The sequence below is a fragment of the Mus musculus genome, chromosome 7 (assembly GCF_000001635.26).
Source record: "Mus musculus strain C57BL/6J chromosome 7, GRCm38.p6 C57BL/6J".
Lineage (NCBI taxonomy): Eukaryota > Metazoa > Chordata > Mammalia > Rodentia > Muridae > Mus > Mus musculus.
The window spans coordinates 66,031,057-66,051,257 of NC_000073.6; the positions used below are offsets into that span (position 1 = coordinate 66,031,057).

Here is a 20,201-nt window from a genome sequence, read left to right on the forward strand (position 1 = left end):
GATTTTGTAGAGTTCCCTGCACTTCCAAATGGCTTTTCTGACCACATGAAACCACCATTAGAATTGAAGTCACCTGAGGAGACCTGAGAGAAGACATGGTAGCTTACTGCTGGCAGCCAGAGTGAAGGAAGCCAGGGGGGAAAGGCGACAGGAAAGAGCTCAGCCCGCAGTCTCCATGAGAATCAACTGGTGCCATGTCCCCATCTGTCCCTGTCCCCTTACATTCTGTGTAACCTGGGCACACCAGGTGTGGAAATAGACTGCTCCTCCACTGTCTTCTGGCATTATCTATGCTGCACTGTCACAACTTGAAAACCATCTACATTGGTTTGTTTTGTTTTTTGCAGTGCATAATCAAGGTGACTGGTCCCATCATGATGGCACTACTGCCTCATACTAGGACCTCAGTTCCCATCTCCTTGCTGGCCTTCATCTCTCACTACTACCAAGACTAAATATCACTTGCTCTCATGCCTTTCCTCCCTAAAGGATCAGAACAGATAGACTCAGGCCCCAGCTGGGGACCACATCCCATGAGTAGGTCTCTGATATGGTAGTCTATAAAAGACACCACTCTTGAAGGAAGTTCCCCAGACCTGGGGGTTGTGGTAACCTGGCAAAGGAGACCCATGGGGCTGGACTGGATGGAGAAAGCATCTCTCTGGGTGACAAGAAGTGCTTGTGTCTTTAAGGTGTGTGCCATCCCGAGTGTGGTGACAAAGGCTGTGATGGTCCCAATGCAGACCAGTGCTTGAACTGTGTCCACTTCAGCCTGGGGAACTCCAAGACAAACAGGTAACAAGTGGCTGGAACTGCTGTCTGCAGAGCCTAGAGCCCTGTGTTGTAGTGCTAAAGTGGCCATGTTGAACTATATAACCCTCAAAAGGAGAATGCATCACAGTTAACAGCTTTGCATTTAAAAAGGGAAAAAAAAAAGTTTAGTATTCTGGTTTTAACCACACGAGTAATACAAGTCTATTATGAAAGGGTGAGAAGTTGAACGCTTTGCTGGCCATGCTTAGAAATCATTCTGCATCCATACTAGGTCATACTGGTACACATGCCTGCTCACAGAGGATTGTGGGCATGTGTGATTCAAGAACCCTATACTGTAGGCCTCAGAGGACCAGCAGGGCGACTAGGCTCTTAGACAGGCCACAGCTGGCTGTGGGATTCCCTGGCAGCTCCCTAAAAAGTCTGTGAAATTTCCTGTTCCCTGAAGGAGGGCTCTGACAGACCCGACCTGGGGCACCATCTTAGTTAGGATTTCCCTTGCTGTGAAGAAACATTAGGACCAAGGCAACTCTTAAAAGAGACAGCATTTAATTGGGGCTGGCTTACGGATCCAGAGGTTTAGTCCATCATCATCATAGCAGGAAACATGGCAGCATCCAGGCAGGCATGGTGCTGGAGAAGGACCTAAGAGTTGTACATCTTGATCTGAAAGCAACCAGAGGAGACTGTCTCTTCTGCAAGCAGACAGGAAGAAGGTATCAAAGCCCACTCCCACAGTGGGATTGGATTCCTGTTCTTCAGACCACCACAGACACCTAGCCTATGGCCAACTGTCCCAGCTCAGACTGTCCCTTCTGTGAGGAGTATGCTAGCCTCAGACCCTAATACGACTCCCTAATAGGCTTGAAGTTTCCCTTCTTTTTTTTTTTTTTTTTTCCAGAGCTGAGAACTGAACCCAGGGCCTTGCACTTGCTAGGCAAGCGCTCTACCACTGAGCTAAACCCCCAATCACCACCCCCCTTCTTTTTATTTATTTAATACAATGCACAAACCTTCCTGAGCATCCACCATGGCCCGAGTGTGCCGAGAATGGAAGGCCGAGGTGACAGCAAGACAGTGCTGTGCACACTAAAGGTCTGGATGACAGATGACCTCAGCACTGCTGAAGCATGTCTGTGAGGGCCAGGCAGGCCAGGCAGGCCAGGCAGGCCAGGCAGGGGTGTGCTATACACAGTGGATGTAAGATGCAGATCTTGCTGTATCCCGAGTCCCCATTCCCAGACCTGGGACACACCCTGGCTCTGAACAAGGGCAGTCATTTATAGCTTCATTCACTGACCATCAAACTTATTCTATGCAAGCACCAAAGTAGGATTTGACCCAGTCAGAAATTCCAAGCCTGGGAGATAATGGTGCACACCTTTAATTCCAGCACTCAGGAGGCAGAGACAAGTGGAGCTCTGAGTTCGAGGCCAGCAGAATGAGTTCCAGGACACCCAGGGCTGCACAGAGAAACCCTGTCTCAAAAGGGCACGAGGGAGGGAGGGAGGGAGAGAGAGAGAGAGAGAGAGAGAGAGAGAGAGAGAGAGAGAGAGAGAGAGAGAGAGAGGTTGCTGTGATTAGACAAGGTCTCCCTGTGTAGCCCAAACTGACTTTGACCTCAGACTCTTCCTGCCTACGCCAAATGTTGGTATTATAGTTGTAGTCTTCCAGACCCAGCTCCTGGGATTGGATTCCTGTTCTTCAGACCTGTCTGTTTGTACCTAGGACACCGGCGCCCCCCTCCTCCCTCCCAAGGTGCAGTCAGCAAATATAGGGGAACTTATTTATGGTTTAACCTGCCCCCTGGGATTCTGTTTTACCCACCTAGCTATGAAGCCTCAGCCCATGGAAGAACCACCCAGGGTGGGCACCGGGTTGGAAGGAAACAAGATCCTTACCTGCCCTTGCTCCCACAGGAAGTGTGTGAGCGAGTGCCCCTTGGGCTACTTTGGGGATGCAGCTGCAAGACGCTGCCGTCGCTGCCATAAGGGATGTGAGACGTGCACGGGCAGGAGCCCAGCACAGTGCCTGTCTTGTCGCCGTGGGTTCTATCACCACCAGGAGACGAACACGTGTGTGACCCTCTGTCCTGCCGGACTTTATGCTGATGAAAGTAAGTGGGCTGTCTACAGACACAAGCGTAGATGAGTTGGCTCCCCTTCTGGACCATGCTCCCCTATTTAGGGAGGGTTTCCTGGGCCGTTGGCTTCTTGTCCTCTCTGGTCTTTTGTGGAACCTTGCACCAGGCCAGGGGGCGAGGATGTGAAGTCACAGCACTCAGCAGCGGTAGCCTGCAGCACAGTGGTGAAAGCACTGTTGAAATTAGTCCCGCACACTGAATTCATTCTCTACTGAGGACGGGATGCAGAGAAAAGAGCTTGTCCACAGCTCATCCTCGCTATAGCGCTGCGGGCTTCAATGCAGGCTTCCATAGCTGGGCGAGTGAAACTCACTCTGCAAGAGATGAAAGAGAAGGTTTGTGCTAACAGCTCTCAAATGAGCTGAGGACTTTGGGAACTCTGCAGGTATCACCCCGACTTTAGTCCTCCCATTTTAACCCCTGCACTGGTCCAGCCTGTCGCCTGTCATACCATGGCTGTTAGCCCTGGAGAGAAGGAGCCAGGAAGTTTTTAAAGACATATCAAGTCATCAAGAAACGACTCCATTTAGAGGGGAAATGGCAAGTCACATAGGAACATTTCCCAGGCTTTGGGGACACCTGTCAAGGCTGCCAGCCAGGCTCACTTTCAGCTGGACACACTGGTTCCTCACCTTGCTTGGCCAGGTCAGCCATCCTTCACCTGCTGAGCACCAGCTGAGTATGTGAGATGCCACCCACAGGCCTTGACTCTCAGGCCTGGCATGTAGCAATGATGCCAGCTGGGGTTTGATGAGGCACCTGCACAGATGAGCTTGGTACTAAAGCTTGGGAACACAGGTGGGACTGGGAGTACCCCAGTGGCTGCTGAGGAGGAGGGGTAGAGTCCTGCCTGCCTGGGAGAGGAGCCAGTGGCCTCCAGGGTACCTCAAAGGTTTATAAAGATCTGCACCTGATACAAATATACTCAGTGATTGGCTCCAGTTACTGTGGCCTAAGCAGAACCAATGTGTCTCCTGTAGAAAAGAGCCACCTCTGAAGCCAGCCGGTCCTTTGACTTGATTGAGTTACTGCAGAGAAGGATGTGGGAAGCTCAGGGGCTAACACCAGACTAACACCCGGGTTCATGGTCATTTCCTGCTCCCCTCTGGTGACGGCATTGGGAACAGCTGTCAATACCAAGGCCACCAGGCATGCTGGGGCTTATTTTCCATTCTGAGCCCCTCCATGTCACCCTGCCTTTCTGCAGGTCAGAGACTCTGCCTCAGGTGCCACCCGAGCTGTCAGAAGTGCGTGGATGAACCTGAGAAGTGCACTGTGTGTAAGGAGGGATTCAGGTGAGCCCGCCCTGAACCGGGGGAAAAAAAAAGAAGGCAGGATCCACACTGTGTTTGCTTTCCGGAGAGTTTGCTTCTTTTCCTGGAAGCTAAAATGTCAAAGGCACAGAGCCCAAAGAGTCCTGGCTGTCAACTCAGGGGACCACTGAAGAAGAGAGATTGAAGGCTGGGCTTGGAAAGTTGATTAAAGTAACAGTTGAACACATGAGATAACAATAGTTGCTGTTGGGATGGTGGTGGGGGGGGGGGTTGTTGGGAGAATTCCTAGGAAGCACATGGCACTTTCCTCTGCAGTAGTAAACCCCTCTACTCCAGTTCCCCTCCTGGCCCAGGTCACAGCTGCAGTGGCTGGCCTACCCTCCTTCCTGGCCATCCTCCTAGTGGTGAGATTTTCCCCCCTCACCACCTCAGCTTTCTCCTTCATCCAGAAAGTCAACTTGGCTCCCTGAGGATGTTCCGTCATTTCTTGATCCTCCCTGTTCCACAGCGCTATTTTAAATTCTTTTGTTTGAATCATTTACTGCAGCCAAGTGTCTCCTGTAGTGACACTTGCATTTAGTGACATCAAAATGCATATTACCAGTTACCATCCCAAAGTTTGGAAAGCATATATTAAGAAAGCTGTAGACACACCCATGCAGAGAGTCTAGCCCCATGGGCTCCTTGGAAAGAAAGAAGTAGAAGGAGTCATCAGGGCTTAGGAACCTCAGGGGTTTCTGTCCAAACGACAGTGAGGCTAGGTGAAGCCCGAGCGCCTGTATTTCCAGCAGATGCCCAGGTGAGGGGATGCTGTGGTCCAGACCGGGGGCAGCAGGTGCACCAGGAGACCCTTCAAGGCTGCATCCCACTCACCCAGCTCACCCTCTCCTCCCACTGCTGCTGAGGCTAGAGCTCACCTCAGAGGGGAAGCTCTGTAATGAGGAACGACGGATGAGTGAGTACATAGAGACCTTAGAAACGGCCAAGGCCGTAGAGACCATCTGCTCTTTCTGCAAATGTTCCACCAATGGTGCCCCATTTAACCTTTATCGCAACTTATGAAGTCATTGGTGTTACACACGGTTTTCATGCAGGGGAGATCAATGAATGTCCCAGAAGGCTCCATGTGACTGCCTTGGTGACATTGCCTGCATCCTGCCCTTTCACATCAGAGTCTGGGGGACAGGAAGGGAAAGCAAGACCTTCCAACTTGTCACATCGTACTTGCTGCTCCTTTAAACCTGTTAGCTAGACAGAGCAAGATTAGGAGCAAAGGGTCCAGGATCCACGGCTCCAGGAAGATATCCCCCCAGAAGGGAATATAGCTGAGAGAAAGGAGACATTTTACTAGAGGCCATGGCTGGGGGCTGAGAGGAGCCGGCTTTAATATCCTGGGCTCCTCTAGCACTGGTGTGGGCCCTCAAACCCTGGGCTGCTAGCATAAGGTACAAAGGATAGAAGACTGTGGATCCAACTCCCTGAAACCTATTTCCCAGAGGACCTATCTCTGTGTCCTGTGGGGAAGAGCAAAGTCGGGTGCGGATGCAGGGGAGGAAGAGCCTCTCAGGCAGCAGTCACTCTGCAGGAATGATGGCTGCAGTAATATGCTTTCACGGAGGAGCACAAACAAAGCAGGGAAACATGGCCAGCCATAATCCACAGAAAGCTTCCTTTTATTGCCCAATATCCTCCTCAGCTGTGACTTCAAATCATTGCTGTCACGTCACAGCTGTGAGAGAACAGCCTAGCCGCCGCCTCCCGGCCATCCATCTCTTTAGGGGGATAAACACTGGAGGGGTTCACAGGGAAGTTATTACAAACATGATTTAACTGTCCTGCATGATGGCCCTGGCATCACTGTGAGGAAAAGGCCCAGGCGAGCATCTGCCATCTGTGGTGAGGAGCTCGCAACCCTGTGGGCACCACCCCACTAGATGGAGGTGCAACACGTGGGAGTGGGGGTGGGGGTTTCCTACTCTATTTATGTAGTACAGAACACTTATGTTCTGGACATCAAAACATGAATGGGTGGATGATAGCCACTGGCTACCCCACAAACCTTACTTAATTCTCACACCTATCCACCCACACCTGGCACCAGAGCCCACAAGTTGAGAACTCAGTGCTCGATGCCGATCCTGCTTCTGAGGCTAGACCCAGACCCCAGGGTGAACCATCCTGGCTTCCAGCTGGCTGTCGGAGTTCCCTCGGCCTCTCCTTGGGTCTGATTGCTTTGCTACTACACCTGCTCCCAGAACCGGGTGGCGTTTCCTTACTTTAGCCATGTATTCCACAGGTGTTAAAAAGGAGGCAGATGAAGTGGTATTACACATAGAGCAACACTGGCAGGGTCAAGGACCTCCCATTCCTGTGGAGTTGGGTGCAACACCCTCCCAGCAGGTGAATGGATGTGTTCTTTGTGTTCAAAATGGTCCTTGAACTCATGGCAGTACCCCTGACTCAGCCTCCTGAGTTAAGTATATGTTCTTGTTTATCAACTTGGAAACTCCAAATCATGTTTCTTGGAGTTGCCATGGAGACTCCATTATGGAGTTAATGTTAATGTTATTGGCCATTGGTGACTAATTGCACCTTCAGTTTCTTTCACCTCCTCTGAGGTTGGGGTGGTGAGACTGGAAGTTCCTACTCTGATCAATGGTTTGTCTACCTGGCAACCAGTTTCCCCCACCATGAAGCCACAGAAGAGCCCCCAGCACCAGTTATCTCACTAGCATGCAAAATGACACTTATTGATTCTAAAGAGTTTTGGAGTTGTGTGCCAGGATGAGACTAAATATATATTTCTAATTATAAATCACATCACAGCAGGACATGCTGGAGCTGACAGGTGCACTCTAGAGCCTCGGCTCAATCTGTTTATCGGCAACCCCATTTACAACTGTGTATCGTACACAGTGCAATCCCAGGAACCAAAGACAGCATAGTAGGTGACACTTCTTTACACTGCCGTGTGCCAGACACTGACAGTTATATGTATTTGTTCAGTGAATCTGCCAAGCAGCTTTATGCCATAGGAACCAACTCCTAGGAGGAAATGGGCCTTGCTGGCTCGCCTGGGGTAGCTGGTGGTGGAGCCAGGTCCTGTATCAGTGGTCTGTGTCCATGATGCTTTGCCGGGCTGCCTAGCTAATGAACAGGTATACAGGCACTGATAGGGTAAGAAAGGAAGGCAGAAGCCAGATGTGGCAGGCTGCCAGATGCCAGAGGCTCTTGTTTCAAGTTCATGTAAAACAGGAGAGTAAGGAAGAAACCAGAGCAGATCCAGAACTAAAGGTCAACACACACACACACACACACACACACACACATCCTCTGGGGACTCAAACCAGTAAGCTGGAACTAGCTTGCCGCAGTGGCAACTGCTCAGTGCTCCAGATTTCCAGGGAAATGGGAGATTTCTGATTCAGGTCTCAGAAAAAGCTACAGAGATAATTTCTGACTCAGGTCTCAGGAAAAGCTACAGAGATAAGCCATCCTAGCACAGGAGAAAGCTGGAAGCTCTGACCTCTTGCAGCAGGCTGGAGGCCTCAGAACCTCCAGCTGGCTTCAGGATGGCTTTGCCAGCTTTCATTAGCTGGGAACTATCGGTGACACAAGGCGCTGCGCTCTGATGACTTTCATTTCCTCCTGTGAAAAGCGTTTGAGGACAGATTCTAATTTAATTAGAATTTCGGGACAGACATGGAAACTGGCCTACTTTTCTTCTTACCAGCCTGGCACGGGGCAGCTGCATTCCGGACTGTGAACCGGGTACCTACTTCGATTCAGAGCTCGTCAAATGTGGGGAATGCCATCACACCTGCCGGACCTGTGTGGGTAAGCTGCCAAGGCTTTGGTCTCATTGGACATTTGTATGCTTGCTCCCGGAGGTGAACAGGCCAGCTACCTTGAAATTCAGGAAGTTCTGTAACTTTGTGGGTTCCTGGATTTATTACAGAGTAAAATTTAAAGGCAAGGGGCTTAAAGTGTAATTCACGGGTAGAGCATTTGCCTCCTGTGTAGGACCTCTGGGGGAAATAAGACTGTAAAACCACAAAGGTCCTCCTAGACTCCCAAGGCTGGAGTGGGAGAATGCGGAGCTGCTGTTTAATGAGCACAGAAGTGCAAGTTAGGGGAAATGAGACAGAGGGTAGTAATGACTGCCCACTGGTGTGAACTCAGTAATGCCACCCGACTACACACTTGAAGATGTTTGATCCGGTACAGTTTGCTATGTATCAGATACCAACAGTTTTTTAAATTAAAAACAAAACCACAATCCAAACCGCAGAGAGAGACCCACTCTGAGCAAGTGGCCCTGGATTTCCCAGCTTTAAACCCATAGCCGTCCTTTGGTTCCGAATGCAGAGCAAAAGCCACGAGCGCTTCTACACAAGAGAGAGGAGGTTCAGCAGCTCGTAAGCTGGCTGGCTTTAAAACTCTAGTCTTGCTGCAGAATTAACTAAAACGCAGCACCATAAAGACTGAGAGGCCTCTGAGAGGTGTGGGGCCTGAGCCGGGCGCCAGCGCCGAGTGATAAAGCAGAACTTCAGTTCTCTGTAACCCTCTCCACTTATTCTGAACGTTTTAGTCAGAGAGGGAAAGACTGCCATAAACAATTTTACATGCATTATCGTTTCCCATCGAGATTATAGCACCGATGTCTCCGGGCACAGGTTTTATGCAGAGTGTAGCGGGGATTTCATTCATTTTATTGGGTTTCATTTTGCAGTCCTCCGCATGCGTGGTGAGTTATGTGCTCAGATCCGTTCCAGGTGAAGCATTCTCCTCCGTTTTCTTCCCGCCCCCAGCACTTTGGTGCCTTCTAAGAAACTCACGTTAGATGGAGTTTTTGCTGCAGTGACAATATAAGAATTAGGTCTCAGCTAAATCTCGTTTGCCACAAAACCATTTATTAAAAAGGCCAGAAGGCGGGTACCGTCGTCTTCCGTGTGGTCCCGTGGGGGCCTCATACTGCTATCAGCTGTACTATCCAAGTGGACGTGCCAGAGATCCCAGCATCCACAAGCCACGGGTGGTGCTGACCCTAGCCCACTGTGCATGCCTCCCTCCACCCCATCCTCAGACAACCCCAGAAGGATCTAGGCTTAACCTTAGCAAGAGGCTTTTCCATGGGTAGACGCCAGCTTTCCTCAGAGAGTTGCCCTTGCTGGTTTTTATGTCTGGATTTTAGTCCTGGTTTAAGAAGTGTCTCCAGTGCTACCTGTTTAAATGTCAGAGTCACTTGAATCCATAGCACTGAGGGCTATGGTCCTTTAACTCTTTTGACTTCAATAATTCAATTCGCCTGTCTTTCTCGAGGTCCCCAGACTGCCTAGCAGGCAGTGGCATTGGATCACTCATAAGTTTTCTTATCTCAGTCCCGCGTCTCCTCCCTCCCTTGAAGCATTTCTTTCAATATCAGGCAGCTGCAGAGCTCTTAGAGGAGAGGAATTCTCCATGTCTCCCCATGGGGGCTCTTTTTAACTTGTCTAAAACACACTTAACTCGAGGCAGTGATGGGTCCCAGAGCCTTCTCCTCCCCACTCACAGTCATCGGGAGCTCCTTGCTCCATGTCACGTGTTATCTCCCTTGAAGCACCTGTGCCTGATGCCATCTTTAGTTCAGCATGGTGGCTAGCCTGCTGTGGTCCAAGTACCCTGGGACTGAGGCTCTCCTGACTACCTCCAGGGCTGGTGCCCAGAGCATCCTGGCATTGAGGTTGTGAATTTTGGCTCGGTGTTGATGGGCTGACCCATGGGAGAGGGAAGTGCTGCTTTGCACCTATCCACCCAGGGCAAGTGGCAGCCAGTGGACATGTGTACATGCTCGCTAGATCATGGGGCAGTTCCCTAGGCCCTTGGGAGGGTTGACCCTGGCCTGTGCCTGGGAAAACCCAACAAGAAACAGCAAGAGAAAGAAATACCACAACAGTTCCAGAGAGGTTTCCAAAGAAACCTTAGCGCTTCTCACAGCATGGTTTTCTTGCCTCTACACAAAGGTCTGTATCTCTATTTGTACTAGACATAGCATGGTGGCTTAGCATAAGCATAGCCCATTGTGCCGTTTTCATTAGCACTGTGGGGGCTCTTACTGCTGGTGCCCACAGGCCTCTAGAGACCGAATGGAATCCTTGAGAGGTTTTGAGTATGACATTCATTAGTAGTTATGAGAGTAGTTTCATAGCAAATGTGCTCACCAGCATGTTTTGTTGTTAAGATATATGTAACGTAAAGTTTACAATCTCAACCACTCAAAAAAATCTAGTTGACACATCGGTACTGATTTTTGAGGTTCCATGATCTCTTTCAGTGCCTGCATTCAATGTGTGATGGCTAAGTCAAGGTCATGAGTGTTTCCATCTCCCCAAATATTTATTTCTATGTGTTGGGAACCCTCAAGGTCTTCCCTTCTAACTATTCGGAAACATGACTGCATATTGGATACTGTGGTTGTCCTATTCTTGCTATAGTTGGCATTGGTGTCTTTCATTAGCAACATACTTGGCAAAAGCAACTTTTTGATGGATTTGTGTTGGCTCGTGGTTTGTGGATGCCCTCCGTTGTGATAGGGAAGGCACGATAGCATGAAAGGCTCTAGCAGTAGTAGAAAGAGTATGCACCAGCTGGCCACGCTGCATGCCCAGCTAGGAAAGAGAGATGCATGCTGGGGCTTAGCTGGCCTCCTGCTTCCCCCCTTTTTATTCAGTCCAGTGCCTCAATGCATGGGGTGGTGCCACCCACATCGAGGGCAGTTAGACTTCACTGGAAATGTCCTCATAGACAAGCCAGAGGTGTGTCTCCAGGTGGTTCTAAATACACTCAAGCTGACAGTCAGGACATCACAGGCACATCAGGAGAACTTGCCCTCTGGGACTGTTCAGATGCGATTGTTCACACCCTTGCTGTGCCTGCCATCCCAGCATGGCCATTTTCAGATGCACAGATCAGTGGCTTTAAGCATATTCACATGGGCTTGTCATGGCCATGACCATGGCCATCATTCACCTCCAGAGTTCTAGCATTTTTCCAACTGATCCTGCAGCCAACACCGTTTTCTAATTTCTTATTTTCTGGTGCTAGGGACTAAACCCAGTGCCTCAAAGCCGGGCGGTGTGGAGCACAACTTTGATCCCAGCACTTGGGAGGCAGAGGCAGGTGCATCTCTGAGTTCAAAGCCAGAAGTTGGTCTGAAGAGTGAGTTCCAGGACAGCCAGGGGTAGACACACACACAACTTGTCTCAAACAAACAAACTAATTAGAGAATCCCAGTTTGAGGGGTAGGTTGGCCACACAACTACACCATAAGATATTCTTGTCAATTACAGAAGCCTCAAAACAGAGCCCTGGGGCTCACTAGCCAGTCAGTCTATCCTAATAGTGAGCTCCAAGCCAAAAGGAGTTCTTATCTCAAAAGTGATAGGCAGTTTTCCTGACAGTTTATCTGGTGTTGCCTTCCAAGCTACACACACACACACACACACACACACACACACATACACACACACAGGTACATATGCCTTCATGCACAAGAAAAAAGTGAGAACCATGTGGAGATAATTTGGGTACTTAGGGTTTCTATTGCTGTGAAGAGACACCACAGCAATTCTTATAAAGGACAACATTGAATTGGAGCTGGCTTACAGTCCAGAGTCATCATGGTGGGAAACATGGTAGCATGTAGGGAGACATGGTGCTGGAGAGGTAGCTGAGAGCTCTACACCTGTACCTGTAGGTAGCAGGGAAAGACAGTATGCCACTAGGCCTGTTCCTTGGTGACATACTTCCTCCACCACAGCCACATCTACTACAACAAAGCGATTCCTCAGTAATACCACCCTCTATGAGTCTATAGGGGCTGTTTTCATTCAGACAGCACAGGGACCACGCCCAGTTTAGCCCAGTGAATCTCAGACCCCATCACATCAGCATTCATATGTTTGTGTTCTACCCTCACAGCACAACTCAGCCTGGCCACTGAGTGGCTACTGAATGATTTTATCCTAAAACTGATGGTAAAGGAAATGCATGCAATTGAAGTCAGTCACCAAGGCCCTAGCAGTGCTTCCCACTGGGCTAAGCTTAGGCCTCTGATGTTCCCATCTGTGAAGTGGGGAGGGTGAACTACCCCCAGAAGTCACATACCCAGCCCTCACTGAGCTCCTAGGAAGCTGTGTGGGCAGCCTAGGGACATCAAAGTGTTCCCACAGATATTCTAGAACACCAGACATGTTCATGACATCTGCTTCTTCTCCTGCACCTGTCAGGGCCCAGCAGAGAAGAGTGTATTCACTGTGCAAAAAGCTTCCACTTCCAAGACTGGAAATGTGTGCCGGCCTGCGGTGAGGGCTTCTACCCGGAGGAGATGCCTGGCTTACCCCACAAAGTGTGTCGAAGGTATGGTCTTCTGGGCTGTAGCCCAGGCTGATGCAGAATGGTGGTTATCTGGGCACTGTAGAAAGAGCAGCTGGAGGGCCAGGTGTGGTGGCGGTGCCCCCGGAGCCTAGGGGATTGACAGGCCTTGTCGACTGCTGCTGTAGGGGCAGAGGGCAGACAGGAAACCATTTACTGAGGAAGGGATGTCTATAGTTAGTGATCGCCAAAGTCACAAGCCAGCTGGCAGCCTTCAAGCCTCTCTTAATGTCTAATTATTTGTGAAGCACTTTCCATATGCAGGCCCTGGGTAGCAGTGGGCTAGGACAGGAAACAGAATTCACAAGGTGCTGCCACACAGCCCTCCCACCCCAGCAGCAGATGGTACAGGGCACTGGGCCTCAAGCCATGGTGCTGTATGCTTTCACATTATAGGTGGCCAACGAAACCACATTTATGGGAGTTAACGCTTTTTCTAAGTTACATATTTTAGATAAAATGGTCATGTCCTCATTGCAAACCCAGTCCTGGCATAGACAGTGTGCATGTGTTTTAACCCTCTGTTCTCTGTCTATTCCTCCCATGAGCACATACACTTGGCAAGTGTCCCTGGACCCAAGGGTGCTCCCTTGTACTGTGGGACATGGACTGTTCCAGGAGCAGGCATGCTTTCTTCTATGCCTGGCTGGCTGTGCCTTGTACTAACTCAGGACATCACAAACAGGCCAGGAACAGGAAAGGCAGCCTGTGGTATGAGCAAGAGGAAGGCATTTGAAGGTGACAGTGCTGATGCTGTGGAGGTATGGTGCTGATGCTGTGGAAGCATAGTGCTGATGCTGTGGAGGTGTGGTCCTTGAGGGAAGTGGAAGAAGGGGATTGCTATCTGCAAAAGACTCAAAGCAAAGCCACCCTGAGAAACTTGTGTCTGAACAGAGGTGGGAAGCCATGCCCAGATCCCACTCCCAGTAACAAAGTCCACAGTGGGCTCTGCCTCCTGGGCTATTTTGAGAATTATAGTGCATTGTCACCTATACACGGCGAGCTGATGAGAGCAAGTCCTTGCACTGGAATAAGAAGGGCCAGTGCGGGGAAGGAGCAACTTATGTCTGTAGAAGAGTCAGCACCCTGCCGTGTTGATTCTGAAACAGGGCACTCACCCCCAACCTCCTCCTGCCGTGCTGAGTCCTGCGCGCAGGACTGTGGGCACAGCTGTCTGCAGTAAACCTTTCATTTCGCAAGCCAGCTGCTTTACTGATAATTAAACCAAGGACAACAGCACAGGGACAGCATGGAATTTAATGATGATAATCACTTTCATTTGTCAAGTGCCCCAGACTCCCAGGGATGCTGACTGTGGCATCCAGAGGCCATGGTGTCTCAGTCCCGAGGAGACAGGAGAGAAGCCAGCCACAAATGACCCTTGGACAGAAGTTCCTAGGTACTAGTTTCTATCTGAGGAAATGCTAACAGCCCCAGAGGGGAGTTCAGCCTCAGCTCGGAGCTGACATACAGATCCTGGGAAAACACCCCCAGGAGCCTTGCAGAGCCCCCAAGTGAGGAAGTGACAGAACTTCACACAGTTCCACAGCACAGAGCCTCTGGCCCAAGGGATGAACCTTTCCCTAAGCCTGAGTCATGGCTCTGCGTGCCTCTCCCAGCTCAGGCAGCAAGTCCCAGAATGCTACCTCTTACCATGCTTCCCCTGCAGAAGAGCCAGGGAAGCCGCAGGGAACACATCACTGTTTGAGGGCTAGCCATAATGGCGCAGGTCTGTTGGTTGCTACCCTGAGTACAAAGACGACGTGTAGGAGCTGAAGTCTGAACCTGGAGACAGTCCGTGATGGTGTCTCAGAACTGCTGGCCACACTCAAGACTCAGTAAAGGAACTTTTACTCCCAAGTGAGGACCTCTTGGCAGAAAATGAGAACAACTCTGGGGTTCTTGCTGCAAGGATAGTCTTTCCACTTCTTCCCCCTCCATTCTCCCAACTCCTCAGTAGGTACAGAAGTTCTCGGGGTGTGCTTCTAGCCTGGTGTGTACCCAGACGGGAGCTTGATGAGGGCTCCTTGAAGCAAGAGGTCATAGGTAGGTTTCCCGCTGTGGTACAGAGAGGGGTCTGTGGTGGGCACAGCTCTCCCTCTGGAATCTGGCAGGGTAAAGTTGCCATGGTGTTTTAGAGGTGGCATGGTTACTACAGAGGAGCCGTAGGTACCCTGAAAGCCCCTTTTCTTGAGACCACTGCCAATACAGTACTATGCCAGTCGAGTCCGAAGCAGGAGACGGATGGGGCGTCTGAGGAGTGGGTATGGGAGTTATCACCTCTCCCTCAGGAAGGTGTTATGCTCAGTTCTTCCCCACAGAACTCCAGATGAGCACCCAGGGTGGCCAGCACCACACTCTGGGCCTCCTGAGACCTGTGTGAATCCCCCCAGCTGAGCTTTCCTGGGCTTCTGGTGGCTGAACCCAGACTTGCTCAGCTGTGACATTTTATTGGCAGTTTGTGCTGCAGAAATAGCAAACAGAAGCACCCTCCCTCCATCCTGCTGAGCTCAGTGAGCGGTGTGTGAAGAACTGAGCTGTACCTGGCTGGGCTCTCACTGCAGTCTACTCCATTCCGTAGCTCTTCGTGATTGAATTAACGCTCAGCCAAGTGCCTGCAAATCTCTGGGGCTCCGAGCCTTCCCGACAACTGACATTCTTTGAAATGGCTGGCCTTACATGCGTTTCCATGAAAGAAGCCAGTAGGATCTCCAGGGGTCCTGTGTCATGAGGACCCAGACAGTGTGGCTAGATCCAGACACCAGGGACTTCCCAGAAGTCAGCTTACACGCTGATCTGAAACCAGGGCTCTGAGCTCTAGCTAGTTCAGCATTCTCCACTGCATCTGGAATAAAAATCCACCTCGCCAAGCTGAGGAGAAGCTGCCTTAGGGCTTCTTCTGACTTGGATTAAAACCCTCGGGGACATTTCATCACTGAAAGTTTCACATAGGTGGCCACAGGCATCTTTCTTAAACATGTCACCCCTAGGGCAGGCCAAAGCAAAGCTGAGCTAGACTTCTTCCCCTCTCCCAGGCCTGTTCCACACTTAATTAGCAGCAGCAGCAGGGGAAGTTGGAAGCAAACAGGAGCCACTGTGGAGTCCTGGTCACCTGGAGCTGGATATAGCATCAGAGGCAGCTCGAGTACACACAGAGAACCGTGCAGAGTCACGCTGAGTTGTTTCTGTCAAGAGCCATACAACACATAATTCAGGCTTGCAGCAGCCTGCCTATTAGAGCTACTTAGCTTTACCACTGGCGCACAGAATACCCATAGACCAGGGGGAAATGAACCCATGTTCCCGTGAGCATGCTGAGTGTGGACTTCAAGTGTGGTCCACTTTTGTGACCTGAGATCATAGCACTCTGCATTAGCAGGAGTCATGGGGTCAAGCTGTCTATCTGTGGAAGCAGGAGTAGAGATGGGCCTGCCCCCTCTCCAGATGTCCAGCAGATGTCAAGCATGCTAGTCTGGGTGGTAGCAGCAGTTTTCGGGTCAGCTCCAGAGACAGGTTCGCAGTGGTCCTAGGCAGTCTGCATCCCCTACCCGAAGTCCTGACAGCCGTCACAGCCAGACAGCTGGAAGCTCTGGGGGGCGCACGTGGGGAGTGGATTAGTGTCTACCAGAGTGTCCAGGTGGGCCACAGAGAGTCTCAGAGAGCAAGGCCTGGCCTCCCCTCCTGAGAATGCTCCTGGCAACTGACTCTGGCAGCCATTGCCTTCCTGTGGCAACAGAGAGGTCAGTCAGGCAAGAATGGCGAACCAACATTGGTGCATGTCAGGGTATCCTGAGGGTCCCGGTTACTCCTGAGACTTTGTGAGTGCATGCTGGGAGGTTTTGGGATCGGAACCCCCATTGTCCCCAAAGCTCAGGAAGAGGTGCTGTCTTCCCACAGATGTGAGGAGAACTGCCTGAGCTGCGAGGGCTCCAGTAGGAACTGCAGCAGATGTAAAGCCGGCTTCACACAGCTGGGAACCTCCTGCATCACCAACCACACGTGCAGCAATGGTGAGCACTACGGAGTGACCTCAGAGCTGCCCAGGAGGCAGTGCAAGGAGGAGAGAGTGGAGGGAGGCGTGGCTACCCAGAGCGGGAGTGCTCACCTCTGACCTGATTGACCATTTCCTTGGCTACATGGCCTAACAGTAGTTCTGTTTGTGCCCTGCTCCCACTCTCCCCACATGGGCTACAGACAGCAGTCTAACTTCCCCGTACAAAAGGGAAAGACCTCATCCTCAGGACTAGGTGGACAGAGTTGAGCCCCAGCTGTCTCCAGGGAGCTTCTTTACCTATGCTAACGGAGGGCCCTGGCTCTGCAGATAGATGGTGGGGGGTGGGGAGGATAAATTATAAAAAACAGAAACTCAGAAGAAATCCAGACAGTGGGGATGCCAGGCAGGAGGAGGGTCAGCGGGTTACTGTGTCCTGGAAGGGAGACTCATACTGAACAAGAAGCGGGGAGGAGCTGCGTGGAGCCAGTGCTGGACACCATGTCCTGTTATGCAGGAAAGGGGAGCCATGACCCCACGTGTCCATGGGTGGATAGCTAATCCCTGGACATAAAGCTGGCTTGGCCCTGCCCTGGCAGAGTGCCTACACACAGCACTCCACAGGTAGCCTGTTTGCCTTGTTTGCCATTTGGATTTGGAAAATCCTGTCCTTTCAAAGCCCAGGAGGCAAGTCCCTGTTTAGGTACCTGTTTAGGAAGTCCTTGCTCAGGTACCAGCCCTAGAAAATGAGGCTGCCATTGGACAGCCTGCTCCCAAGTAACAATGTAGAGGCAGGGATACCAGTCTCCGCTGCTCTCCCCATTGCTGAGTCCTGCCTGCCCGTCTTTGCCCTCCACCTCCCCCATGGGAATGTCCCCTAGACTGCATTCTTGAAGCCTGTTTTCTTTCCTGCTCCAGCCCTGCACCTTTGGCTGCACCCCTTTCTTCATGACCAGTCACTACCACAGTGCCCCCAGAAAGAGGCTCACATGGGTAACAATGACCCCGTGTGTGGCAGACCCTCCATCTCACCTCCCAAAGCCCTTTCAGGAACTCCCCGCCCCCTCTTCACTTAAGCTCAGCAGAACTCCCATACCCCAGTGCCACCCAGGCCTCCCTGAACTTTGCATTGAAATGGCTCATGAGGGAGACCCTGCATCCTGCCTGGTGTACCATCAGTGCTGGCAAATGGAGAACAGCTGAATCTTAACAAGACCAAAAATCTGACCCCCTCCTTTTCCTTTTCTGTTGCCAGCCGATGAGACCTTCTGCGAGATGGTGAAGTCCAATCGGCTCTGCGAACGGAAGCTCTTCATCCAGTTTTGCTGCCGCACCTGCCTCCTGGCTGGGTAGGGGCACCAGCTGCCCGCAGAGGGCAGGGTCCTCCTGTCTGCCCGTTTGCCCATCTACCTTCCTACAGATGGTCAGCCATAGCCTGTTCCTTGGGGTAGCCCTGCATCTGACAGCTGTATCTCCCCCAGAGCTGGGTTCTACTGCAGCATCTCTGAGCACCTGAACAGGTGGAGGTGGCCCTTAAGGATATGTGGCTAAATTGACAAAAATCCCCTTGAACTCTGCTTGCTGGCTGCAGTCTAAAGTTGGACTCAAAACAGGAACAAAAATGAATTGTGAGACTCATACCTGCAGCTTCGGAGTGGCTTCTGGGACCCTAGTTTACTGAGACTTCAAGACCAAAGCAGAAAAAGCGAGATGCCTGGCGTCACATCACGTCCTCCTCCCACATATCTGTGTGGCCGTGACAAATCTCAGCGAGTCGGCTGGCAGGACCCTATGCTGCCCTCACCTATGATGAAGGGCCTCGCTTCCTCCCTGTGCATCACTGGCCACCAAACAGCCGGAGGGACAGTTTGATCGGACTGTAAATAAAATGGGTTTCAGGGCATAAGATGTATGACCACTAGAGAGAGAATCTATGTCTACGCAGTCAGCTCCTTCCGAAACGGCAGCCCCGGCCTGGACGGCCTAGCACCAAACCGAAATAGGTCCACTCATCCTCTCTTCAGCGTTCTCTTCTGAGTGAGCCGAGCTGTCCACATGGCTGTTCTACCTGTGTCCCTGGGGCCTCCTGGGCCCGAGCCACCAGCCATCTACAGCTACAGAGCCTGTGAAGGAGGATCCAAAGGAGCTACTTAGGATTAGCCAAAAGACATCTGATGGCCAGGCAGTTCCATAAACATGCAAAGCCAGCCCCTGAATCACTAGTCGCCAGCCCTCCATGGCACACAACTGCTTTTCAAGTGTATTTGGCCTCTGCACTCGGGACTCTCTGTTCTTGGGTGGATGCTGCGCTGGTCCAGTATGGTACAAGCCTACATGATAGAGCTGGATTGATTTTTCTGCCAAGCCTGTGTGGGCATTTTATAAGCTACGTGTTCTAATTTTTACCGATGTTAATTATTTTGACAAATATTTCATATATTTTCATTGAAATGCGCAAATCCGCTTGCTCAGTTCCCTGAGCTAAGGGAATAACACTTGCCTTAAATTTCCCCAACCTCGTCTCTCTCCACATGGTCCTGCTCTCCTCTCTGACTGTAATGTGTTTGTCTTGTCACCTGTAGGTGGCAAGGACTCAGCTGTTGTCTGTTGAATCCACACTTCAAATAAGAAATCAGTGAAGCAAATCTAATGTTAACCCTGAGTTAATAAAAGAGTTAACATCCCATTGCAAAGGGGCTTGTATTTCTTTTCAAGATAAATAAAACTTTGAGCCTCAGTGCTGGCCAGTGGGTGAAATGGAAATCACTTTATGGGTTCTTGATCTGTCAGATGTCTGTATTCGTTATTTTTCTCATTGCTATAACAAAATAGCTGACAAGAAGCAATGTAAGGGGCTAGTGAGATGGCTCAGCAGTTGGTCAAGAACACTTGGTACACCCCTTTAATCCCAGCACTTGGAAGGCAGAGCCAGATGGATCTTTGTGTTCGAGGACAGCCTGATCTACAAAGTGAGTTCCAGGACAGCCAGGCTACACAGAGAAACCCTGTCTCGAAAAACAAAAATAAAATAAAATAGAACATTTGTTAATCTTGCAGAAGACCCAGGTTCAGTTTCTAGTATCCACTTGGCAGCTCACAACTGAATGTAGCTACAGTTCCAAGAAATCCAATTTCTTCTTACCTCTGTGGGCACCAGGCACACGTGTGATGCACACACACAAGTTCAGGCAAAATACTCACATAGAATAAAATAAATGTTTAAACAGCAGTTTAAGGGATGGAGGCTTATCCCGGCTCCCAGTTCCAAAGAATTGGCCACCATGATAGGGAAGTCATGGTGACAGAGTCCTGAAGCAACTGGTTATGCTGTATCCAGTCAGGAAGACGAATGCTTACTCACACTAGCTCACTTTATCTTCATACACAGTCTGAGACTCCAACCCTGGAGTGACACTGGGAGCAATCAGGAGGGGTCTTTCCACCTCAATCTCCATGATCCCTCATAAACACACCCAGAGGCCTGTCTCTTAGGTGGTCCTAGATCCCACAAAGTGTACAGTGTTAACCACTACAATATCCCATTTGCTTTAGCAAATGTTGCCATAATGGGATAAGGAGGGAAACCCAGGGTTACAACTCAGGGATG

At 50.7% G+C, this 20,201-nt stretch overlaps 1 protein-coding gene across 2 annotated transcripts in view; it reads left to right on the forward strand.

Moving 5' to 3' along the window:
- Positions 1-19,330, forward strand: part of Pcsk6 (proprotein convertase subtilisin/kexin type 6) — a 188,251-nt gene extending 168,921 nt beyond the window's left edge. For both annotated transcript variants that reach the window (NM_011048.1, NM_001291184.1), the window contains 7 exons: positions 693-795; positions 2,694-2,890; positions 4,125-4,212; positions 7,925-8,028; positions 12,459-12,588; positions 16,501-16,613; positions 17,850-19,330. In NM_011048.1, the coding sequence (NP_035178.1) occupies positions 693-795; positions 2,694-2,890; positions 4,125-4,212; positions 7,925-8,028; positions 12,459-12,588; positions 16,501-16,613; positions 17,850-17,947 (833 nt within the window). In that variant the 3' untranslated portion in view covers positions 17,948-19,330. The remainder of the gene's footprint in view (positions 1-692; positions 796-2,693; positions 2,891-4,124; positions 4,213-7,924; positions 8,029-12,458; positions 12,589-16,500; positions 16,614-17,849) is intronic.
- The last annotated feature ends 871 nt before the right edge of the window (positions 19,331-20,201 follow it).